General features: G+C 42.4%; 1 protein-coding gene across 12 annotated transcripts in view; it reads left to right on the forward strand.

The window, feature by feature from the left end:
- The window catches only part of rbfox3b (RNA binding fox-1 homolog 3b), a 456,818-nt gene that overhangs the window by 429,047 nt on the left and 5,674 nt on the right, over positions 1 to 22,097 (forward strand). For 9 of the 12 annotated variants that reach the window (XM_032538181.1, XM_032538179.1, XM_032538182.1 and 6 more), the window contains 8 exons: positions 689 to 781; positions 1,529 to 1,589; positions 2,006 to 2,059; positions 6,766 to 6,898; positions 8,073 to 8,112; positions 10,389 to 10,447; positions 13,392 to 13,470; positions 15,470 to 20,902. In XM_032538181.1, the coding sequence (XP_032394072.1) occupies positions 689 to 781; positions 1,529 to 1,589; positions 2,006 to 2,059; positions 6,766 to 6,898; positions 8,073 to 8,112; positions 10,389 to 10,447; positions 13,392 to 13,470; positions 15,470 to 15,514 (564 nt within the window). In that variant the 3' untranslated portion in view covers positions 15,515 to 20,902. Of the gene's footprint in view, positions 1 to 688; positions 782 to 1,528; positions 1,590 to 2,005; positions 2,060 to 6,765; positions 6,899 to 8,072; positions 8,113 to 10,388; positions 10,448 to 13,391; positions 13,471 to 15,469; positions 20,903 to 22,097 lie in introns of those variants that run through there. The other 3 variants (XM_032538185.1, XM_032538187.1, XM_032538178.1) reach the window with 2 other exon arrangements.

Consider the following 22,097-nt stretch of genomic DNA (forward strand, 5'->3'; position numbering starts at 1 on the left):
GGGGGGGGGAATGAGAGGTTGGGTATATTTTGGTCAGGGTTTGACGTCAATATCCTCGCTCTTCTTCATTACAGAGGATGGTATTTGTGGCGACACCATTCACTTTTTTGCATCAATGAGTCGGTGTAAATTTTCCTCCATAAAAACGTCCCACTTATTAGAGCAGTGAATTAGAAATAGTCCGAGATCAAGTTAGCATCTCTCCCCGGGAAAATTCACACACACACTCCTTCTGCTGTTGCCCACTTCTTCAAAGTGAGACAGGGCTGTTTGAGCGGCTGCATTGCCGAAGTTGTGTAGATAATTATACGACTATTATGTCAGCTAACAGTGTTTTGCATCCACTGCATCCTGACATTCACCCATGGCAGCGGTGCTGTGCTGTTTAATTGGGTAAAGCAGGCAGGTTTGTTAGTGTTGTTGTGTGAGGTCATGTCACCGTTATCCTCTCCTCCTTGGATCTCTCTGTTTGCTGTTTCCTGACGCCTCACTAACTGCCTCTAATTAATCTGGCTGCTTACAACTCGACTCTGCCGCTGCGGCTGCTCACCTACTCCTGTCTTCTCACCTCTTTCCTTTCTCTCCTCCCTTACCCTTTCTTTTTTCCTGTGTGTGTATGTGTATGTGTGTGTGTGTGTGTCCATCTTTTCTTCTTTTTCTCTACCGGTGGCTAACGTGGGGCTCTCAGGGCTTTGGGTTTGTAACTTTTGAAACCAGCACAGATGCTGATCGTGCACGGGAGAAACTAAACGGTACAATCGTAGAGGGACGCAAAATAGAGGTGCTTTCACTTTTTCCCTTTTCCCCATCATTTTTTACTTCCTGCCTGCTGCCTCCTAAACTTACCTATAAACCCATGCATTAGCATGTGGCTGTGTGGATGTCTGCATCCCAGAATGTATGTGCGCCTGACTGCATGCATGCATAATGGTGCATTTAACTTGTGATCAGTAGAATTAAAGATCCATACATGTCAACCTGGACACGCCAGTTGTCCATCATTAGCTGACAATGGAGAATGAATGCATGCCATCATCCTCTGGGTTCCTGTCAAAATCTGAGAAGACATGCATCCCCCTGTCACCGTCGTTTAGTGTTGCCTGCTCTAATTCTGCTCTTGTTGACGACGAGCGGAGCCCCCACTCAGTCATTCTCATCAGGTCAATAGAAGAAAATCAAAGCACTGTCTGTGTTTTTCTTTTGGAATCCATTTGTGTATCCAACCAATTACTGAATTTGGAGGATGTTATTCTTTTTATTCATACCTGTGGGTAATTGGTGCATGCTTTCCCCCTATTTCCAGTAATTTGATAATCTGTAAGAAAGTTGAAATGATGAATAAATTCATGAAAGGGCGAAACAAACTCAATCATACCAAAGTGCTACATTTACATAATCATTTATTTCTTATTTTATGAATTTGTCTTGATTCTTCTTGGTTTGCCGCATGCTTTTGGCCCATCCTGGCTATGTGGCTAGTGAGTGTGAAGGTCGGTGATAACAGGCTGTGTTTTCTTGCTTTGAACAGGTCAACAATGCAACAGCACGAGTGATGACAAACAAAAAAGTGGCCAACCCTTACACGAATGGTAAGTTTCTGACAGCTCATGAAAGATAACAATAATAACAGTTTGTTCTCATAAGGCTTGCTAATTTAGATTTATTTTGCTACCAATAGCGGCCCCTAGTTAACCGATTAACTGTTAACCAACAAGCATGCAACAGTTTACCTGTTTAGGATGCATGAACATAGGCTACTGTCTGCTACTTTGACATCACATTAGCAAATCAGCCAGCAGATAAGAAATACGTTTTTCCATTTTCCTGTAGTCTATTTTACCACGCTACAGACTTTTTAATAATATATATATATATATATATTTTTTTTAATTGTTTTCAACTGATATTAATCAGTCCAAATTCTTAATGTTGGTTAACGGTTAAACCGTTAATTATTAACATCCCCAGTTCTCATTGTCAGTTGACTTTTGTTTTTGTTCACCAGGCTGGAAGCTGAATCCAGTGGTGGGAGCTGTCTATGGTCCTGAACTGTATGCCGGTAAGAGATGTACATAACAGCTTCTGCAGTAAGAATTTTTCTCTCTACCTTCCACCGCATGCAGTGCACCGTACCTGAGGCCACTATCAGCTGCAGCGAATCCCAATCTGACCCCTGAATTTTTACAATCGGGCTCATCCTGAACCTACTGAACATGAAATTCCCCTCAAATCAAAGTGAATCTGAGAGCGGCCCAGATAAGCAGTAGATGATCCAAGCCTCTCTGAGTGGCTGAGGGAGCCTGAGCCATTGTTTGCCCGGTGTGCAACTGTAAAGCTGAAGAAAAAAAAAAATGATTTCAAGAGCAAGCGCCCCTGCAACTGTTATCAGATTGTGGAGGCTGCTGCTGTGGATGGATTTGCCAAGTGCGCCAGATTGACTTTTACAGAGCTAACCGAATAAGGGAGATTGAGTGAGCGATATTGTTGGCACCTACCCTGTCGAAGGCCGCTATTCCTTCTGGTCCCAGTAATGGAGGAATGAGATGAGCTCAGTGGGGTTTTCCCTATCTCTCTCTCTGCCTCGACATGCCAGCTTTATTGCTGTATGTTATATGAACCCTTTGCATTTTAATGAGGGGGAAATGGTACTATTTCATTTGGAAGAAGTGCTGAGCACATCGCGCCACTTTAACGGCTTTCCTTTCTGCTCATTAGACTAAAATCTGTTCATTCCCCGGACAGCTTTACGGCGAACCTCTAAATAACTGTCCATGACAGAAAGCAGTCATCTATCATTTTTATGTCATCCCCAACCCCCTCACCCCCTCCATGCCTCCCACCCTAACTCCTCCTCCTCCCCCACAACACTCCCTTGGTTTCGACATCTTCCCCTGATAATTATACACACACATAAACATACACACATACCTCTGTAGTTGCATGCACATGCTCAAACATATTATGCCATTGTCAGGTGGAATTTTCCCTAGATTCAAAATGTGAACATTAAGTAAGTGTTAACTTACATAAACAATCATTTCACTGACCTATATACACACACACTATCCCCTGCACTCAGACCGAAGCATTCCAGCATACAGAAATATATAACCTATGTAAAACACAGACACTAATACATGTCTCCCCTTTCATGTGCACTTTCTCCATTTTACACTCACACACACTCACGCACATACTTTCCAAATCATCTCATAAATCAGAGGGAGTGTGGTCCACCACTCCAGGCAGGGGAAGCAGGAGGGGTTGGGTGATTTATTGGCTGCTAATTTTTCAAGTCGTCTTGACATGGCTCTGGAGTTTGCCAAGCCTAAACGACAACATATGCTTGCCAGCTGGGAAGATGGGAAACATAAATAAGAGATACATTTTTGAAACAAAACTGCCTTAATGAGCAGCAAAAGGCCATTTTAGCTCTGAGAAAGAAAAGGCGAAAAAACACTGACCAGGCCTTTTCCTATGATGTTCCGCTCCCTACGAAAAAAGAAAACAAGAATCAGTTTGACTGGATTCATGACATATTCCAAAATCATCATAGCTACTGTTAATATACTTTTGGTGGGAGTAAAATAGGATATAAAGGCGATTAATCACTGTTTATCAGTCCTCATTTCTGTGCGGGAGATCAGTGAAATTGGGAGCAATAAATCCTGGCTCGGTGACAGCACACTTCGTCTCCATTCGTCCTGGCGCTACAGGTTTATTGTCCTCAAAACCCATTCAGGAGAATGACGGATGAGAGCCTCATGCCGGCTCCCCGCTCTTAACCTCTTCCAGGGTAGATTGGCCCCTCCTACTGATGAAGGAGGAGGGTGGGGAGTAGTTGGTAGGGTACAGAAAGGCAGCGGAAACCCCAAATCCATGTCCTCTGTTGCCACCTTACATCCAAATCTCCCCCAGAAGCTTGCTACAGGAAGGAGGAGGGGTCGTGGTCCAGTAAAGAGTAGCAAGGTGATTAGATTCAGTACAAATGTAAGTGTGTATAGGGCCAGTGTATAATAGTCTTTATATCTTCTAATAGTATATCTTCTAATAGTATATTACCAAGTGTTAACTTGTGTTTACGTACAGTAAATGGGAAAGAACTTGGTATCTATCTGCATATGTATGTGTACGGATATATTAAAACATGCAACCTTTTAATAAAAAATCTAAGTCAGAGGAAGATCTTGTTGCAATACATTTTGCACTGTTTAGCTCATTTTACAATAATTGTCAAATTTTCCTGGATTGTTCCTCGTGTTGGATTTCAGCACCATGGACAGCTGCCACTTAGAAACCTCTTCATATGGCCTGTCCCCTCGGGCAAACAGAGAGAGACTCTCCCCTGCAGCTAATTATTAAGGAGACAGGAAATGAGTAGCTTTTTATTCAGCGGTTCACATTTTCTGCTACTAAGGTGGAGTTTTGTTGAGGACTTGTGAAAATCTAGCAGCTGCGTAAATGACAGAAAAGAAAGGCTAATTGCCATCTTAATATATGTAGACAGGTCCTTTCATTGTTGGAGTGTACGTTAGGGGGATAATTAAGCTCCAGACTCTTGATTAGATTAAGCTGTTTTTGGTCCCCAGTGCGTGGATTAAGTGCTCATTGGCCGATGTATTTGAGCAGGAAGTATTAGAGAGATCAACCTTGTGGAAAATCAGATCTTTCTTTATGGGAGCCGGTTATGACCCCATCATTGGCACAGAGCTGGATTACCTCAGGTCCAACTGGCTCTGCAGGTATTGAGCTTCTCTCAAGTTGACACATATGACATATGAGGTGCAGCGTGACCCCGCTGCCCTCCAGCGCATAACTCATATTTTCTCCAGCCCCCCTCCCGGAAAAGGTGTTTGACTTTGGTGGCTAGACCAGGTTTGTGCTCTCAAACACCGTAGCTGTTGTTGCTTTTCACAGGCTTACCAAGGTGTGACAGTGCCTTTGATTTATGGGTTATTATTGAAGCAGTGTAGCCTATCGCCAACTCATTATAAGTTTACATTCACATACATCACTGCATGTATATTGCATACAAATATCCAAAAGAGAAAGAAGGAGGCAATTGGACTTTTCTGGGGCCCAGAAATGGTAGCAATTTGTTAAGAAGAGGGCAAAAAACACACCTTGGAAACTATCAAAGAGGATTGTTTTTGCCCTTTAGCAACTGTAATCAGATGTCCACTGCTCCAAAAAAAGAGACTAATTCAAATGTCAAGGTCAGCATTATAAATCACTTGGGGGAAAGGAGGCACCCTGCGAGACCAGGCAGTCTATTGGTGCATGGGCAGCAAACAAAGTGCCGTGCACCTGGGTGGGTTGGTGGGTGGGTGTGTGAAGGGGGGGTTGTGTGGGCATTACCTGGCCAAATCAGACGCAGAGTTTGAATATGTGTGCGGACCCACTAATGGAGCGTGATGTTAATGGCAGAAGACATTAAACCTGGCTCTCTGTGTTTTTAAAAGCACCACTAATCTGTCTCTCTGTCAGCTTTATTGAGGCAGCATGGCTGGGGTGTGCATTGTTCATTAGGGTGTTCACTGGCCTCCTCCACCTGCAGGGTTAACGCTGCACTCGGCACAGTAACGCCGGGCCGTCACTCCCCAGACAAAAACCTATACGCCACCAATAATATACGAGCTACCATGGATCTTTATTGCAGTTCAGTGTATCTGACATTGCGAGGGACTGGCTGCCGTCTCCATGATGGCAGCGGGTTCATCTTAAACACATTAAACCCCACCCCCAAGACCAGACAGGAGCTCCACATTACTGAGTGATCTCTGATGAATTTGCCCAAAACATGTCATGGAAATGAATAAAGAATAATAAGGTAAGGGGGGAGGGTGATGAAGGGGCGTGGCTGGCGATGAAGAATAATGGGGATGACTGTGTTGTGATGGACTAGGCATTGGGGGAGGGAGAGAGGATGAAGAACGGAGGGACGGGGGATGTGAGGGAATTTCGATTGCTGGAAGAGGGGAGGCCAACTTAATCATGTCTAGAGATCGGTGTGTTTGTATGCACCTCCACAGCTTGTAATCAGCCAGCCACTGGAGTGATTGAAGGTTAAATATAGAGCTGGGGATCGACTGTCCTCTAATCTGTGACCACGTGTGACCACGATATTTTGCCGCGCCATCACACCAACCTTTGTACCCACCCTGGAGCCTTCCATCACAACCCTCCCTTTTCAGCCAGCAGCAGAGGACATACTGTATGTAATTGGCTGAAGATGGTTCAAGATGGGGGTCATGCTAAGATTTGGGCCAGCCCATCTGCTCCACTTACCCTTGGGGAAAGTTCTGAACATCTAGTCAGGTTGTTCACCAACGTTCACCTCCCATTTGACTGGAGCCAAAACCTAGAAACGCCCTCTACCTCTCCCACTGTTCTCCTCGCTGCTAGCCCATTGTGTCTAAACTATGCAAAAGCTGTGGTGCGAAACTAGTGGTATTGCATCCATTACCTGCCTATGCTTCAAGGCTGCCCCTCGCCAGGCTTCAGGAAAGGATGCGTACAGCAAATGTGGATCCTTGCTGAGTACGGCACAAAGCAGCGAGCTGAGAAAGGAGAGAGTGCTCGATGAGGCGCACCTAGAAAAGATTAAATCTATTGTTTCCTTGTCTTCACGATAATGCATTCTGTCATAGGGAAAGCAGTACCACACGTCTCTCTGTAATGTATTCTGTCATAAGGTAAGCAATGCCAAGTCGAGGATGTTCTGTGAAAGTCATTTTCCCTTCTCTCCTGTGATTCCTTCCATAGTAACAGGGTTTCCCTACCCTGCCACAGGCGCTACGGTGGCCTATAGGGGTGCCCACTTGAGAGGTCGGGGGCGGGCTGTGTACAACACATTCCGCACAGCTCCACCGCCACCACCAATTCCAGCTTATGGAGCGTGAGTATTGAATCTTTAACCAGAATCTAGAACAACAACGAGTGCACTGCAGACAGTGCCTGACTTCTAGTTGTGTTCATGCTGTAGTGTGGAGGGTGTTGTCTCCATGCCAGACTTTCACGCTCTAATTATGTGTTTGTATGCACAGGCTGGAGTTGAACATACTGTATTTGTCACACTTTAAATGTGTCATTATGTCACAATTTCAAAGAGGAAACATTTATGTGATTATGTCTTAAGAACATGTACTTTATTCTCAACAGGGGACAGTGGTAATATATATTGTTTTGTCCTAGTTGTATATAAGATAAGACCGTGCATTTTCATTTTTTTATTAAACACGTTTGGGCCATTTGGGCATTCTTAACAACTATAGGTTGTTAAAATGAAAAAAAACTGGTCATCAGGTGTTGCTGTCCATTCACTTTAGTCTCCCTAGAAGGGTCTTTTGGGGAGTAAAATCATTGTTTGTATTTAGGTATGTACATGCCTTAACTCCTATAAATGTGTACGTTGTCTATTGACAAAGGTGGAACTAACAAAGCCACAGGGAGAGCTGTAGAGAGCTGAGATATCGTATTACTGGGCAGATCTCACTGGACTGTGACTAGGGTCTATGCTGATCTCCTGGCTTTGTGCAGCCCTGCCTCACACTCGTCTCTTATCAGCAGTGGTCTGTGTGGCCGTGGGAGAGGTCTGACGGAGGCCGGCGGAGGGCCCAGTATAGCTGTCTATCTGTGATTAGATCAGGATCCGTCTTACTGCAGAGAGACTCGCTGCTGAAGCCGAGACTGGAAATCCCATGTCCCCTTTCCCCTCCCTCCCACTCCAGCTGTTTGATTTATATAGCAGAGTCATGTGATGGAGCTCCTTTTCTGCCTTCTTTTGTCCTCCCCTCCTCTCTCCACCACCACCACCAGCCCTCCTGACAACACTGCAGCAACTGGAAAGACAAACAATTTTACCAGAGCAGAAAATTGGATGGGGATGTGAAATGGTTTCGCTTTAATGTGTCATTCATTATTTGTGGTACAGTAAAGCTAAAGCTGCTCGGAGCTGACCCCACAGACCCTCAAATGGTTGAAATAAGAAAAAACATCTAGGGCTGAGATTCAGTAGAATAGCTCGTACACCAAATCAACTAACGCTTCTTTCCTGTTCTCTGATTTCACAGGGTGGTGTACCAAGATGGCTTCTATGGTGCGGAGATCTATGTAAGTACAGTTGGCTTTTCCTTTTGCCTGCTTAGATGAAACAAAAGTAAAGCAGACAAAAAGCCCAGCCCTCGAGACAAAAACGTGATCTCCTCAGCCCCCAGCGCTCTCCAAGCCTCGCTGCCAAACCGTCGTCGATTAGGCCTCTGTCTGCTGTGCCAAGAAACCCAACAACAAAATTTAAAACCCCCTCAGCTCCTCCCTCCTCTCTCTCCCTATGATCTCAGACTTTGGCAAAGAGGCAGACCTGAGCTCAGTGTCCCGTGTCAAGTTAGGTCATTTCTTACTTTGGATTTGTCTGGGTTTTTGAGGTGGGCTGTCTTCTGCAGCCCTCCCCCCTGTTTTGTGTTTGTGTACACTCAGAGGATTTGGCTGGGATATCCCTGCCTGCCCCAGGGGGCCTGTGCAGGCCTGAGTGGAGCCGGTTCCCCCCCAGCCATCACCATGTGGGAGATAAGAGGAGCAGCAGCAGATAAAGGGATTAGCCTTCCCTCTGGATCTGTCCGTGCAGGCAGGGTCATATCAGGGGTTGGCCCTGCTGCACGTCGCCCTTGACAGAGAAAAGCATGGACCCTGTAGAGATAATGCTGAAATTAGCACGCTGCCCCACTTTGACATTAGTCCAAACGTGTGTGTGTGTGTGTGGGGGGGGGGTTCTGCTGCTTTTTTCCCCTGCCTCCGTCTGCCAAGATAGCAAGATGACAGCGAGCGCAGCAGCAATGACAGTAGCTTCTCACTTTCGCCTTGACGACCAGTGTCTGGGAGCGAAATGCTGAACCCCAGTGATGTATGACTTACACACCAGCCAACGTGATAGGACTGTATTTCACTGGGTTTTTATTGTAGCATCATCCACCACCATTGACGAGATCCAGGCTGTGCTCGGAGAGATATTGTTTGTCTCTTACACACGTTCTGCCACCTCCAGCTAAGTCCTGCACCCCGACGTCCCTTGACCAAAACTTGGCCAGGTTGGTCCATCACTCAACCCGTCACACCAGCCCCTGGTGCTTTACTGCCATTAGTTTTGACAATGACCACTGCACTGGTTCAGACTAGCTGAGTGTCCCTTAGCCCTTATGTCCTCCACGGTCATACGGTGGACACTGGCTTGGTGTCAAAACCAACCGGCTGACGTGTCAAAGCTTCCTTTTGGAAATAGATGACTTGTTGATGCAGGTCAACATATGAATATACTCTACATACATTGTATGTGCTAAAACATATGCATACATGCACCTCTATGTAGAAGCGCAGGTATATGAATGCACAAACTCCCACTTCCCACGGCAAAGTAACAAATGTGCTGCACTGTTGTGTGCAGGATTTGACAATGTGGGAGAGTGATTTATTGGTCTGTGTTTGTTCAGGCTGTTGCTGTAATCAGCACAGTCCCAAGGCAGGGCTGTCCCACAGGAAGTCATCTGCCTCAAGTGTTGGGACTTCCTGCCTCGGTGGAAAACCTTAAAGGTGAATTTGGGGGACGGGGGGGAAGAGATTCAATAGCTGTGGCCCCTGACCTTATTTTATGCGCAGCCACGACCATTCCACCGTTGCCTGGCTGCACCACTCTCCGTTGGACGTCTTCCCCCTTGAGTTTAAAAATGAATGAAAACATGCATTATTAAAAGCCACCTATCCACGGTATGGCCGCAGATGGGCACACACTCCACTGGCACTAATAGAAAAACAGTGGGAGAACAGCTTCATTTTTCAAATAGAGTAATAGCAGCACTCCACAATGAGGTCTTTAATTCCTTCCCCACTCTGGCAAATGAATACAGCGGCCCTGACTACCCAGCGGTCCGACCGTCTTCTGCCTTCTCCCTTCATTTGTGAGCCAGGGGGGTCGTGTAAAGGAAAAAAAGGGTCTCTTTAATAATGTAGCAGCACAGCCTCCTCAATCTAACAATGGGCTGAATTTGGGAAGTTGGCTCACATGGCCTTTTGTTATGCTTTTGCTGCTACTCAGATGAGCCTCTAGTGTGACAATAACTCGCTCACCCCCTAACCCCCCAAATTTGCTGCCACTCGGAACATCATTCATTCCACCACATGCCTAATACACCATATATTAAACAGCACCCTCTGGTGTCTGAAAGGGACCCTGAAGTTGGGGAGTGTGGGCAGATGAACAAAACACTGTGCAGTGACATTTAACTATTAAGTCAATTTAAAACTCTGTCTGTATTGTTGTTTCCATGTGTCTCTGAGATCTAACCTTTCTCTGTGCAGGTGGAGCTTAATCATTGATTAACACTGTGGTATTCTTACAGGGTGGCTATGCAGCATACAGATTTGCCCAGCCCACCACCACCGCTGCTTACAGTGACAGGTGAGAACTCCTATCATCCAGTTTCTTTATGTACCATTATGTTTTACAAGCACTACTGAATAGCAGTCTGAACAGGTATCTTTCATTTATCTTTTTGGTGTGTTTCTCAAGCTATTACTATGCACGTGTTCAAGAAAACACAGGGGGCGTAGAGCAGAGATTGCTTCTGTTTGCCCATCAGCTGTAGGCAGAAGAAACAGAATGTAATGCTAAATAAATAAAACAAATGTTGAGTTTAGAGGGAAATGAGAGACACGTCTGCACCGTGTTTGACAAGCAATTTTTGTTAATGTGAACTTCGATTTAAAGCAACAAGTTGATCCCGCAGGCTGTCGAATAGAGGAAATTACAGACTGAAGGAGAATTAGATGACGAAGATTGAAGGAAACTGAGTACACGGCAAAACACACTTCTTCACAAAATAAGTGTCGGAATGCAGTAAATATCACAGAACAATATCAAAAGTGGATTTCTGTTTTGAGCAATTACAGCATTTTCAGTTTAACAAAAAGCAGCACACCTATGGTCCAATGGAGAATGTGAAGGGAGGGCTGCTTCAGCATTTTACAGTATTCTATGTAGGTTAGTTCATGTTTTTTTCGGCTTTCTTTTTCCTCTCCAGTTATCTTATCCATTAGGGAAACCACCATATTCTATTTAGCTTGAAGCTAAAGAACACAAAAAAAAGCCTAACCTTGTTGGATTGGATGAGAAAAGCAGTGATATATGTCTTGACTCTGCTTGTGATGGGAGAGTGGGTATATCACTGCGGTATTTATGAATGGCCTCAGGTCTGTGGAAGAGAGGCAGGGAGACAGAGAGAGGGTGAGATGGACCGGCAGGAACTCCATCTCTTCTGAGTGATGTCAATCTGGTTCAGGTGTGCTCAGTTTGAGGAGGCGTCACTGATTCATTTTGGCCCCTCAAAGCTGTTGTCAGCCAGGATGTGGGCTGGTTTGGGAATCTAATCTGGGAGGGATTGAGCATGTCACTTGTGATAACGTACACCCTGCCTGAGAGCCTGAAGATCATATCGATAATGTAAGATTTATCAGGCCTTGCCGCGTCTCGAATTATGAGCAGCCGTGCTCGGCGAGAGCAGAAATTGGACAGCATCTTTTTTTCTTCACAGATTTAATTCCTCTTTCTCTTGTCTATACTTTTCCCTGAGATTTAATGCAACTTGCCTCCAACTTGTTTGTTTTGCTTTGTCTGTTTGTTTCCTTTTGAATAAGCGGTCATTGCCTTGGATCAATAGGGGTTTGTTGGTATTGTTTCTGCAATACCTTATCGGACTTAACCGTGGAGCAGTCAGCCAATCACAAAGAGAGGTCACCAAGATTGTGGAAGGCATGTGAAACCCCTGCAAAATATGAAACATTTATTATTTGAAAAGCCTACAGTGCTCACAGGCTGCATTATCAAAGCAGCCTTGTGAGGAGACAGGAGTCATATAGAGCATGTGAACGCCCACTTTTTTAACGGCTCTGGTTCCAGAAGTGTTTACCCTGTTCAATATCTCCATTGAGCGATATAAAGTCTTAATTATATATATATATATATATATATATATATATATAGTTTTAAGCCTGAAATCAAGCCAACCAGCTATGATCTGAATGGTGACCATAAAACATTTGATTTGGCGCAAAAAAGGCAAAGGAGCAATACTGTGTACAGAAACGATCATAGACTTAAATGGGAGAAGCTTGCTCTAGCTGGTCGCCAGGGTGGTAGACCTTCCATGGTAACCGCGATTTCCACCAAGCCATTGCTGTTACACTTAGGATTGTGGGCATAAGACTGCACATAAAACCTGTTTTTCTCTAAACCAGGTTTCACATCCTCGTAGCATGTGGTCAGTGTACCTTGGATGGTTGAGACATCATGAGCTGAAAATGAAAGGGACTTTTTACTTCCGGAACCACACTGTTGAGCTCTATTGTGGAGATGCTGGCGGCTTCCAATCCGCTCTGTCGAGACTTTGTGACATTGAACAGGGTGGTTTGACCTGCCAGCCGTCAGCAGTGCCACTCTGGTGAGAGTCATTTTGTAGATATATTAGCCTTAGAGGGCCTGTGGGGTTCAGTGCTCACTGAAGATAAGAGGACCATGGAGACATCCCATGAACATCTCATGGCACTGGCCTCCTCCCCAAGGAGCCGAGACAGCCTTTCTGATTACACGTCCTGCTCACTGACCTTGGGTGCTGCCGGACTTAAACGGGCCAAGCCATATTTAGATCTTGTATAACTCAATGTGGCGTATGCAGGAAAAAGGCATGTGTGTTTTGTTGTCTCTTCTAGGACGATTTTTTCTTCTCTCTCCACTTGTTTATTTATTTTTTTATTCCTGGTTGATTTGGTGCCCTCAGTCCTTGGCTGGGTGTGCCTTATCTGCTCCGTGCAGACCCTCATTTGCAAGCGAGCATTGAAGAAGTAGAAGAGTTTAAAAAAAAAAAGGGAAAGTAAATAGAGGAATATGTGAAGTTGAATTAATAAATAAATGAGGCAGACACATCTTGTCCTGTCTCAGAAGGAAATTGGAAGGATTAGTTCCAAACCAGCAACAATGAAAAGACAGGGGCGTGAGCCCAATGTGCAGCCTGGGTAAACAAGAACAGGGTGAGAGACCAAGCCCTCCAGCACCAACTGTGTTTGCTTCTCTCCGTCTCCCTTTCTCTGCTCATTACCCATTCCCTCCACCTAATCAAGATGACAATGAGAAGACAAGTATAATTCACCAACCTTTGAACTCCCCTATTTGAACCACCTTGTATAATGTAGGAAGCCCAGGAGGCCGGGGAGAGAAATAATTGATTGTGTCAGAGACTTGAAAGAGTTGACTTGAGGGGGTTGAGCATTGAACAAGCATGCATAAATGTTCCGCTCTCCTCGTCAATGATAGATCAATGACCGCGTTCTCTGTGCCTCCTGTTGTGCAGCTATGGCAGAGTCTATGCAACAGCAGACCCCTACCACCACACCATTGGCCCTGCTGCCACATACAGTGTGGGGACTATGGTAAGTCTATGAGGCCGCCGCCGCCTGTTTCTGTCTGCACCCACGTGTGAAACATCACGACACAAGCTAGCACACACACAAGACTTATGTATTTATTCATCAATTGGTTTAGTTTTTGTCATGCTATCTGGCACACCCTAGTGGCGCTGAGCAGAACTGTAGAACCCTGGCATGTGGGAATTGGCTCAGACATTTAGTGCAACAAAATTGTTATTCCACGTCATGCAATGTTAATTTCCTCCTGAAAAGAGTGAGTGATTACTGCAGTGTGTTTTAATAACACAAACTTTACATCTCAACATACTGCAACAAGTACATTTCCAAGCTTCTCCGTTCGTTCTCTATCAATCAGCTCACTACAGAGTGGGTTAGATCACCTTTGTTTTGGTTTTCCCATTCAGCCAAACCAAACTTGAGGGGATGAAGTTGAATTGTTAATGTCTGTTTTTAGCTAGCTTTTGCAGCTACTGTAACATCAAAGATGAAAAGTGATGATAAATAAGAGCTTTTTTTTTGTTTAAAAACAGAGAGAGTTTCTCTTTGTTTTTGTTTTATGATGATGAGGGGATGGGACTGGGCTCACCGACCAAAACCAGAGATTAAGGACCTTCAAACGCATGCAGCAGTGTGCCGTGGGACATAAAAGAGAGAGCAAGATGGAGGGGGGAGTTGTCTCACCCTCCCTTCCTGCCCACAAGCTTGATTGGAGGCGTGCTCTCAGCTTGAGAAATGACTGAAATTTACCATTCCGGCATGCATGCGATTTTTCAACAACATAAAAAAAAAAAACATACTGTTCCCCGGTGCAGCTGCTAGCTAAAAGCTTTCATTAATTAAGGCATTTCTTTTTCCTCTTCATTTACGTAATTAAAAAATGTGCTTGAATGTTTTTTTTATTCTTTCCTCCAAATTTCCTTCCACTTCTCTGACACTTTGATCATCCTCTCAATGAAAGTAGAAGACTGGATTTTGCCCCTAAAAGTACCAGAGCTAATGTAGTGTGTGTTGGGAGCCAACACAGACTCTAGAGTGTGTGTATGAACAAATGGCAGGGCTACTGGGAGATGGGCTGTGCCGAGGCCAACATTGAATAAACTCAAGGGCTAAAGAGAAAAGACCAGTTTGGTTTCTAATTCTTTAATCATGTTTGATTAATGGTTCTCCAGCAGAGAGGAGTATTTTTGCATTTTAAAGATATACAATAATTAAATCCTCTGAGGTTGAGGTTGGAGAGTCTCTTTACTCATTTACAGCATAGAGAAGCATCTTGTATGGATGAAAAGTTTCTTACAAGCAAGAGGGCTCCCCGAAATTAGGCAAAATTAGCCTTTGAAGACATTCAGTAGCCTTTGGAGTTTGTCTGACTTCCTAATTGCAGCAGAGCCACCGAAAGATGAGAGGGAGTGTGCGTGCATGTGCAGGTGTGCATGCAAAGGCCCACTTGCATGTGTTATGTGTGTGTCTGCCCTAGATATCTTGAGCATGGTGCTAAATCTAAGGGCTAATATCCTGTGGCGGTTCGCCCCTCCAGAAAGGTGCCAACACCGCCACTAGACTTGAAAAGGAGCTGTGATTAAACCTCTCTGAACTTATTCTGCTTTGGTTGAATCTTTGATATTGTTACAGCCTGAAAAGGAATAGTTTACCCCAAGTACATACATTTTTTAAATGTATGTATTTCTTAATTAAATAAAATACGTACGCTCAAGCCCAGTAATTTCTATTTCTTTTAAGAAAGTGCCATTTTCTACGTAACTATATTCAGATAATTTTTTAAAAGTTTTTATCAACTGTCCAAGTCCAATCCGTCTTAACGCCAGATGACCCTGTTCCTAACACACACTCCAAGTATTGGCTTAAATATTTCACAATCATTTCCATATGAAAACCTTTAGAAATAACTTGTATGGAAAACGGAAGGAAATTTGTGGAGAAAGAGAAACCGACTAAAGCTGTCAACTGAATACTGATTGGTACTTTTTCATCTTTGATGTTGCAGGCTAGCCTATACAGAGGAGGGTACAGTCGCTTCACTCCCTACTAAAAGAAAGAAAGCGAGAAAAGACAGAGACATTACTCCAACAAACAAAAATCTCTTTAAAAAAAAAACAGAATAAAAAAAAGACAAACACATGATGGTCCTTGGTGGGGAGCTAAATCAAACTAAAAGCTTCCAGGTCCCCCTGACACCCTCTCAAGCCGATATTTCTACAACAACCTATTTGATGTCATCATTGGTCTGCTCTTGTTTTGTATTCATTTTGTGCTTTTGGTTTTCTTTTGGAAAGTTGTATGCACATGTGCATTTTCTTGACTGCTGTAGATGGGTGCTGTGTCACTATAACCAATGTGAGCCTACTGCAGCACGCATGATGCATGCTCAGAGGTGTGTGTGTGCAGCTGCTGTCATCTGACTGAGAATATACTGGGGCATTTTTATGATATAAAAGTATAAACAGTACACACAGGACACATCCTAAGTATGATCAGGTTGCCACTGATCACTGATCCATTCCAATTTCTTTTAACATGCATAAATCAAGCAATCAGTCCACACGCTGACTGACATGCCTTGGTAATTCTTAGCTCAAAGATGGCACTGCTCTGTTTGCTTTTGGTTTTCTTTAAACGGATTGTCCTACTGTGGAACCTTATAAGCCGTGTACTATGTGCTATGACAGCATGCAGAGTAAAGGGTCACGTAGGCCAGATTTCTGTTTTTGACTCACAATGCTCACACTCAGGCCCAGTCTCCTGCAAATTACTGGATAATTATTTGCAACTATTTTATACTGGCGGCTACGTTTTAGGGGGAAATGTGACGCTGGCTGGGTTACGTTCAGGGACCAAGTTGTGTGGCTTTTAAAATAAGAACAAACAAGGGTGATCGTTTTCCTCCAGCAGCCCGGGTTTGCATTGCTTCTCATGCCAGTAGTTGGTAGTGATATTTTTAAACGATTATGGCCAAAATGATAATCACGATTATTTTGTTCAATATTGTGATCACGATTAATTATCAAGATTTGTTCATTTTAACCAAAACATATTTTATTTTAACGTAGGCTACTTTTAACTGCTTTCACATCCATATTATGCTACTTACAAACAGTTGCAACACATGTATCTGAAATAAATAGCGTAGGACGCTACTCACAGAGAGACCGCTGACTCATTATGAACGGGTCCAGCACGGGGCGAATGGCGGCTCAGCAGAGTTACACGTCGTGTGTATGAAATGTCTGTAGCGTCACCACGCTGCATTTTTATGAATTGTTATATTCTGGCCATGGGTCACATCTCTGGTCCAGGTCCAGGAGGCTCCGACTCACACGCTGTTACTCTACAAACTGAAGTCAGTTGCCTTCAATAATGTCTTCCGCGTTTTTTGCCGTGGCGGCCGCGATAGCAGACGTACCTCTTATGATTAACAATTAAAACTGTTGACAAATGTCAGAAGTGTGAAGCGGCCCCGCTGTGTGGAGAGTAGAGGAGAGATCCAACACAGGCACGGCTTTACAGAAGAAATGGGTCATGTAACGCAAAGTTAAACCGTATCAACAAACAACGTTGCAGCGGATGCGAGGACATTAGGTGCACCGGTGCGTCCTAGAGGAAAAACATTACTCGCGCCCTAGAGCCCTGTGAGCTAACAGACGCTAACTAGCACCGCTCACTGCTGTTGTCTGAAAAACACAGATGGGACAAAATGTTGCGTTTACTGGTAAAATGGTAAACCTTGAGACCGACTGCTATCTGTTGAGTTTTCCTCCCGTTGCTCTGTCCTCTGTGACTGTCTCCATCTAGAAACTAAGCTGCACGGTGGAGGGAACAACTCTAACAGGCACATGATCAGACAGAGGTTTACGGAGCCGTAGATTGACTTCGGAAAAAAAACCAGAGTGTTCTATGAAATGACGCATTTAAAAAGAAATCGCTCGATCACGCAAATTTGATTGTGGGAAGTCAAAATCATGATTTAAATGTTATTAATTGTGCAGCCCTACTTCACAGGACCAATTGCAAATTCAGACAGACCAAATGAACCATGTGCTCTTACAGTAGCTCCGTAAACGATTTTTGTTTTGCATACACAGAAAATTTGTTTTAAAAAAAAGTTGCTATTTATTACTACTTAAAGAAAATGTTTTTTGTGTCAGTTCTATGGTACATTTTGCAGCCAAATTGTAATGTTGTCTTTTTGGAATGCATCAAAATGTATTATATGTACTATATTTTATTTTATTACATTTTAAATATGGAGGAGCAGAATTGGTGGACACAATGTAATGCAGAACTATAAAACATGACAGAACCAACTGTAGCTTCTAAATTGGATGCAAATTGTCAATTAACTTAGTTGATTTGGTAAAGAAAATAGCCAAAAGTCATTGTCTTCATCTTTTCTCTGTTTAAGATTGACACTCACAATGACATTTTCACAGACTAAACAGGTAATTGGTTAATTGCTTTATATTTGTCTGCAGTGTTTTCCTCCAACATGTAACCGCTAAGTGTAAATGGTTGAATATGAACTTAATTTGCAGGAAACGTGGCTGACTATCCTCACTAACACACCACAGCAGATAAACTTTCCTCAAGGTGTGCTATAACTAGGGCTGGGTATCGTGTAGCAGTATGCCATGGCTTCGATACCGGTTCCTGATCAATACTAGTTTATACATTCCATTACAAAAATCTTTTTATTTTTTTTCAGCTGCTGCCACGTGAGCCCTGTCTCTGTGGGTAATGTAGTTTTTCCTGCATTACTGTACAAGGTGTAACATTTGACATCAGCATTATTTGTAAAAAATGACATGTAATTATTAGATATTGGTAGAAGCATGCTTATTAACATTGGCTCACTGATGAGATTTATTAATTAGGAATGGAAATGACAAAGCACTTTTGATACCAAGAACTGCAATTCGGTCAGTGCCTATCTAAATTGGTACTCAGCCCTAACTAAAGCACCAAACAGTTTGCACATGGACTCAGACACAGAAATGAGGCGGGTGGACCTGACAGAGAGCTGTTCTGTTACACAAGTCACCGGTCTCTTTTTTTAAGCATTGCACACAAAATGTTTTACCTCAGGATAAGCTAACTGAATCTCACAAACTACAATACAGTGCTATTCGGTTCTCAGCAGGCAGAATAGTTTCATCATTTAAACCCAACCAGCAGGTTTGTCCTCTTTGCAACACAGCTTTCTACAAGAGACGCTTTTTGTTGAAGCAAAGACCCCAAGAGGATGATAAAATTAGACTGTATTCTTTAAAGCTACTGTATTATATATATATATGTAGACATATACTGTATAACAACTTTAACACTGCACACACGCACAGAGTAAGATATTATATAAAAGCTCCCAGGAGTTAGGAAACCTAATGTAAACGTGTGTAGAGTGCAGCAGTGGTTGCATTGGCTTTACAACTTTGTGCTACGTGAGGTTAAAAGAAAATCTCTGTGTAGCGGTGAATTGTCAGCATTTCAGTGCAGCTATGGAAATACAACTCAAAAGTATTGCCAACGGTATTTAATTCATATGTGGTCTCAAAAGAAAAAAAAATATTGGTTGCACTTTGTTTTCAGCTTTTTAAAAACTTTACAAAATTTAACATTTATTAAAAAAAGTATATGCAGTTAGTTATGTTTAGTCAAGATGTTAAAATGATATAGAGTAATGTTGTATATATATTAAAAAAAATTAACCCATAATTTCATGAGTCAAAGAAAATCTTTGTGGGTTAACAAACATTGTTCTTCCTTTTTATATGCTAGTACGTATGCACCATTTGGCGTTTTTTATATGAGTCAAAACTAACTTTGAATATTATTTTTACCATTTTTCAAACAGTACGTTTGTGTATTTGGAGTTTCTTGCATAAACTCCGCAGCAGAGTACATGTGTGGGTGTTCAGCTAGTGATCACTACTAGAAATTCTTCTCTTTTCTGAGCTGGGGAGGAGAGAGAAAGTAAATGCAGTTTGCCAACAGAGTACAGTTTTATATGACTTCCTTCAAGTCCCTGTAATTACATAATTCCTTAACTCTGACCTCCAATACATCAGTGGCAAGATTAACTAGAGATACTAAAAAAATGACTAGGACAGTTGATGCAGTCCAATACAATATGACTACACCCTGCAATGTTAAAACATGACAATGTCTACTAGATAGATAGAAGCTGTATTAACTGATGATTTACAGTATAGATTATCAGTTTAATCATAAACTCATATCTTAATTTGCTCACTCCAATTGGTAATTTTTGAGCAAAAATTTACAGCATTTAATGCTACGAATGTAAGCTGTTTAAGAGATTTCAAAGTACAAATTGTTTCATATACAGTAGATTACTAATAATTGATCCAAATGACTTGTGACTGATATTGTTCTTGGATCCTTTAAAGTTGTTGTCATTATTACACTGTATATTAGAGGATTAGCATGGGTAATGGAAATGATCCGACTCACAGATCAGCAGTATTTGTTGCCTCCTTAACCTCCTAAATCACAAGATTATTCCCAAAATGAACAGACAGCTGCAATGTTGTGCTTTCTGATGTCAAAGGGCCTGATGGTCAGTATGTGCATAATACAGTATCTCAGCATGAGGGTCCAGTACAGACTACAACACAACAGCCATGTTATTACAGGGACGAGTTGGAGTATTGTCTGCACGGGTTTGTCTACAGTTTACAGAAAGATAAAATTAGCATAGTTTAACTGTTTCAGTGTCAGCTTATCAAGGCTTAAGTGTTAAAGACTAAACATGTAAATAACTCTCGTAATCAGTATTGTAGAGGTCTGAGCCGTTTAGTTCTGCTTACAGTAAGTCAAAAGTAATTTAAACGTGGATTTATAAAACAAAAACTTTGATATTTTTTGGTTTACTTGTATTTCGTAAGCAGCTTATGCAACCACACCTTGATTTGGTCCAAACATGTGTTCATACTTAATGATAGTACTATTGAAATACGTTTACATATCAGCAGAAAAAAATACTCTTTATTCATCATTTATATTTAATATTCACTAAACCCTGATAAGCTGGCAGGTGTATTTGGTAGTCCACAAAAAAGATTTGTACAAACGAGAACCAAGCAAAAAACATTACTGTACTTGTAAATACATTTAAATGTATATACACACACACTATATCGCAATTCTCTGAGTAACTGTTTTATATGTATTCCTATATGAAGTGGGGTTATCTGTGTATTTTCAATTCAGCTGAACTTGTTCTTGAATTGTATGTAATTTCTATGATGAGAATATATTGTCTGAAAGGTGTAAAGTAATTTTCTTTTTGAGATAATCGTATGACTCATTTCTTCATTCATGAGTTATTTTTGTTGTCAATATGTGACATGAGTAATCTCTAATTGTTTTTGAGTGTCAGAATAAAGCAGTTATAAGAACATTATGTCTGCCTTCACACATGGATGTTGATGCCGTTGTAAGAGTTTTTCACCATGATCTGATTTTGGATGGTTTTTTATATGTGTGCATCTTACTTGTTTCTTAAAAAAAACATTTACTCACTTAGCCCTAGTGGTGTCTGGCCATACAGATGGTTGCAAATAGACTACTTTTATGGTGGCCCAGAGAGCTTGATGCAATGTGACTTGAGGAAACATGAGCAAAAGAAGAAAATATCTTCTCCATTTTGAAAAACGCTGCAAGTTAAGAAATATTCACCAATTCAAAAACTCATGCACAACGTGCTACAAATACACAAGCCACAAATGACGATAAGCGTGGACTACATCAACGCAACTGTGCATGTTGTAAGTTCATTTAAAGAAATCACATTAGTCATGAATACAGTTACATACAGGTTTAAGGGGCAAGGTTACCTCCCCCTTTCTCTGCTTGGCCCACCCATGAGAGAGAGAGAGACAACATTGCTTTCAAGCGAGCAAAGTGACAGTTGAAAGGCCCCCCCTCCCCCTCCTTAAAGGCTACATGCTAAGTTTCCTTAGTATGTGCTCCTTGTGGGACTGGCTCTAGTGGCTGTTATTCTGCACCAAGGCTGAATTTTGGGAAAGAGACTTCAGATACAGTATTAGGGGACCACTGAGGTCTATATAAAAGAGACTTCAGATACAGTATTAGGAGACCACTGAGGTCTATATAAAAGAGACTTCAGATACAGTATTAGGGGACCACTGAGGTCTATATAAAAGAGACTTCAGATACAGTATTAGGGGACCACTGAGGTCTATATAAAAGAGACTTCAGATACAGTATTAGGGGACCACTGAGGTCTATATAAAAGAGACTTCAGATACAGTATTAGGGGACCACTGAGGTCTATATAAAAGAGACTTCAGATACAGTATTAGGGGACCACTGAGGTCTATATAAAAGAGACTTCAGATACAGTATTAGGGGACCACTGAGGTCTATATAAAAGAGACTTCAGATACAGTATTAGGGGACCACTGAGGTCTATATAAAAGAGACTTCAGATACAGTATTAGGGGACCACTAAGGTCTATATAAAAGAGACTTCAGATACAGTATTAGGGGACCACTAAGGTCTATATAAAAGCATCCAAAGAGCACCATGTCATGGGACCTTTAAAGTTTTACTGTATTGAACTCTCTTAGCCATC

This window comes from Etheostoma spectabile, chromosome 15 (genome assembly GCF_008692095.1).
Source record: "Etheostoma spectabile isolate EspeVRDwgs_2016 chromosome 15, UIUC_Espe_1.0, whole genome shotgun sequence".
NCBI classification, from domain to species: Eukaryota; Metazoa; Chordata; class Actinopteri; order Perciformes; family Percidae; genus Etheostoma; species Etheostoma spectabile.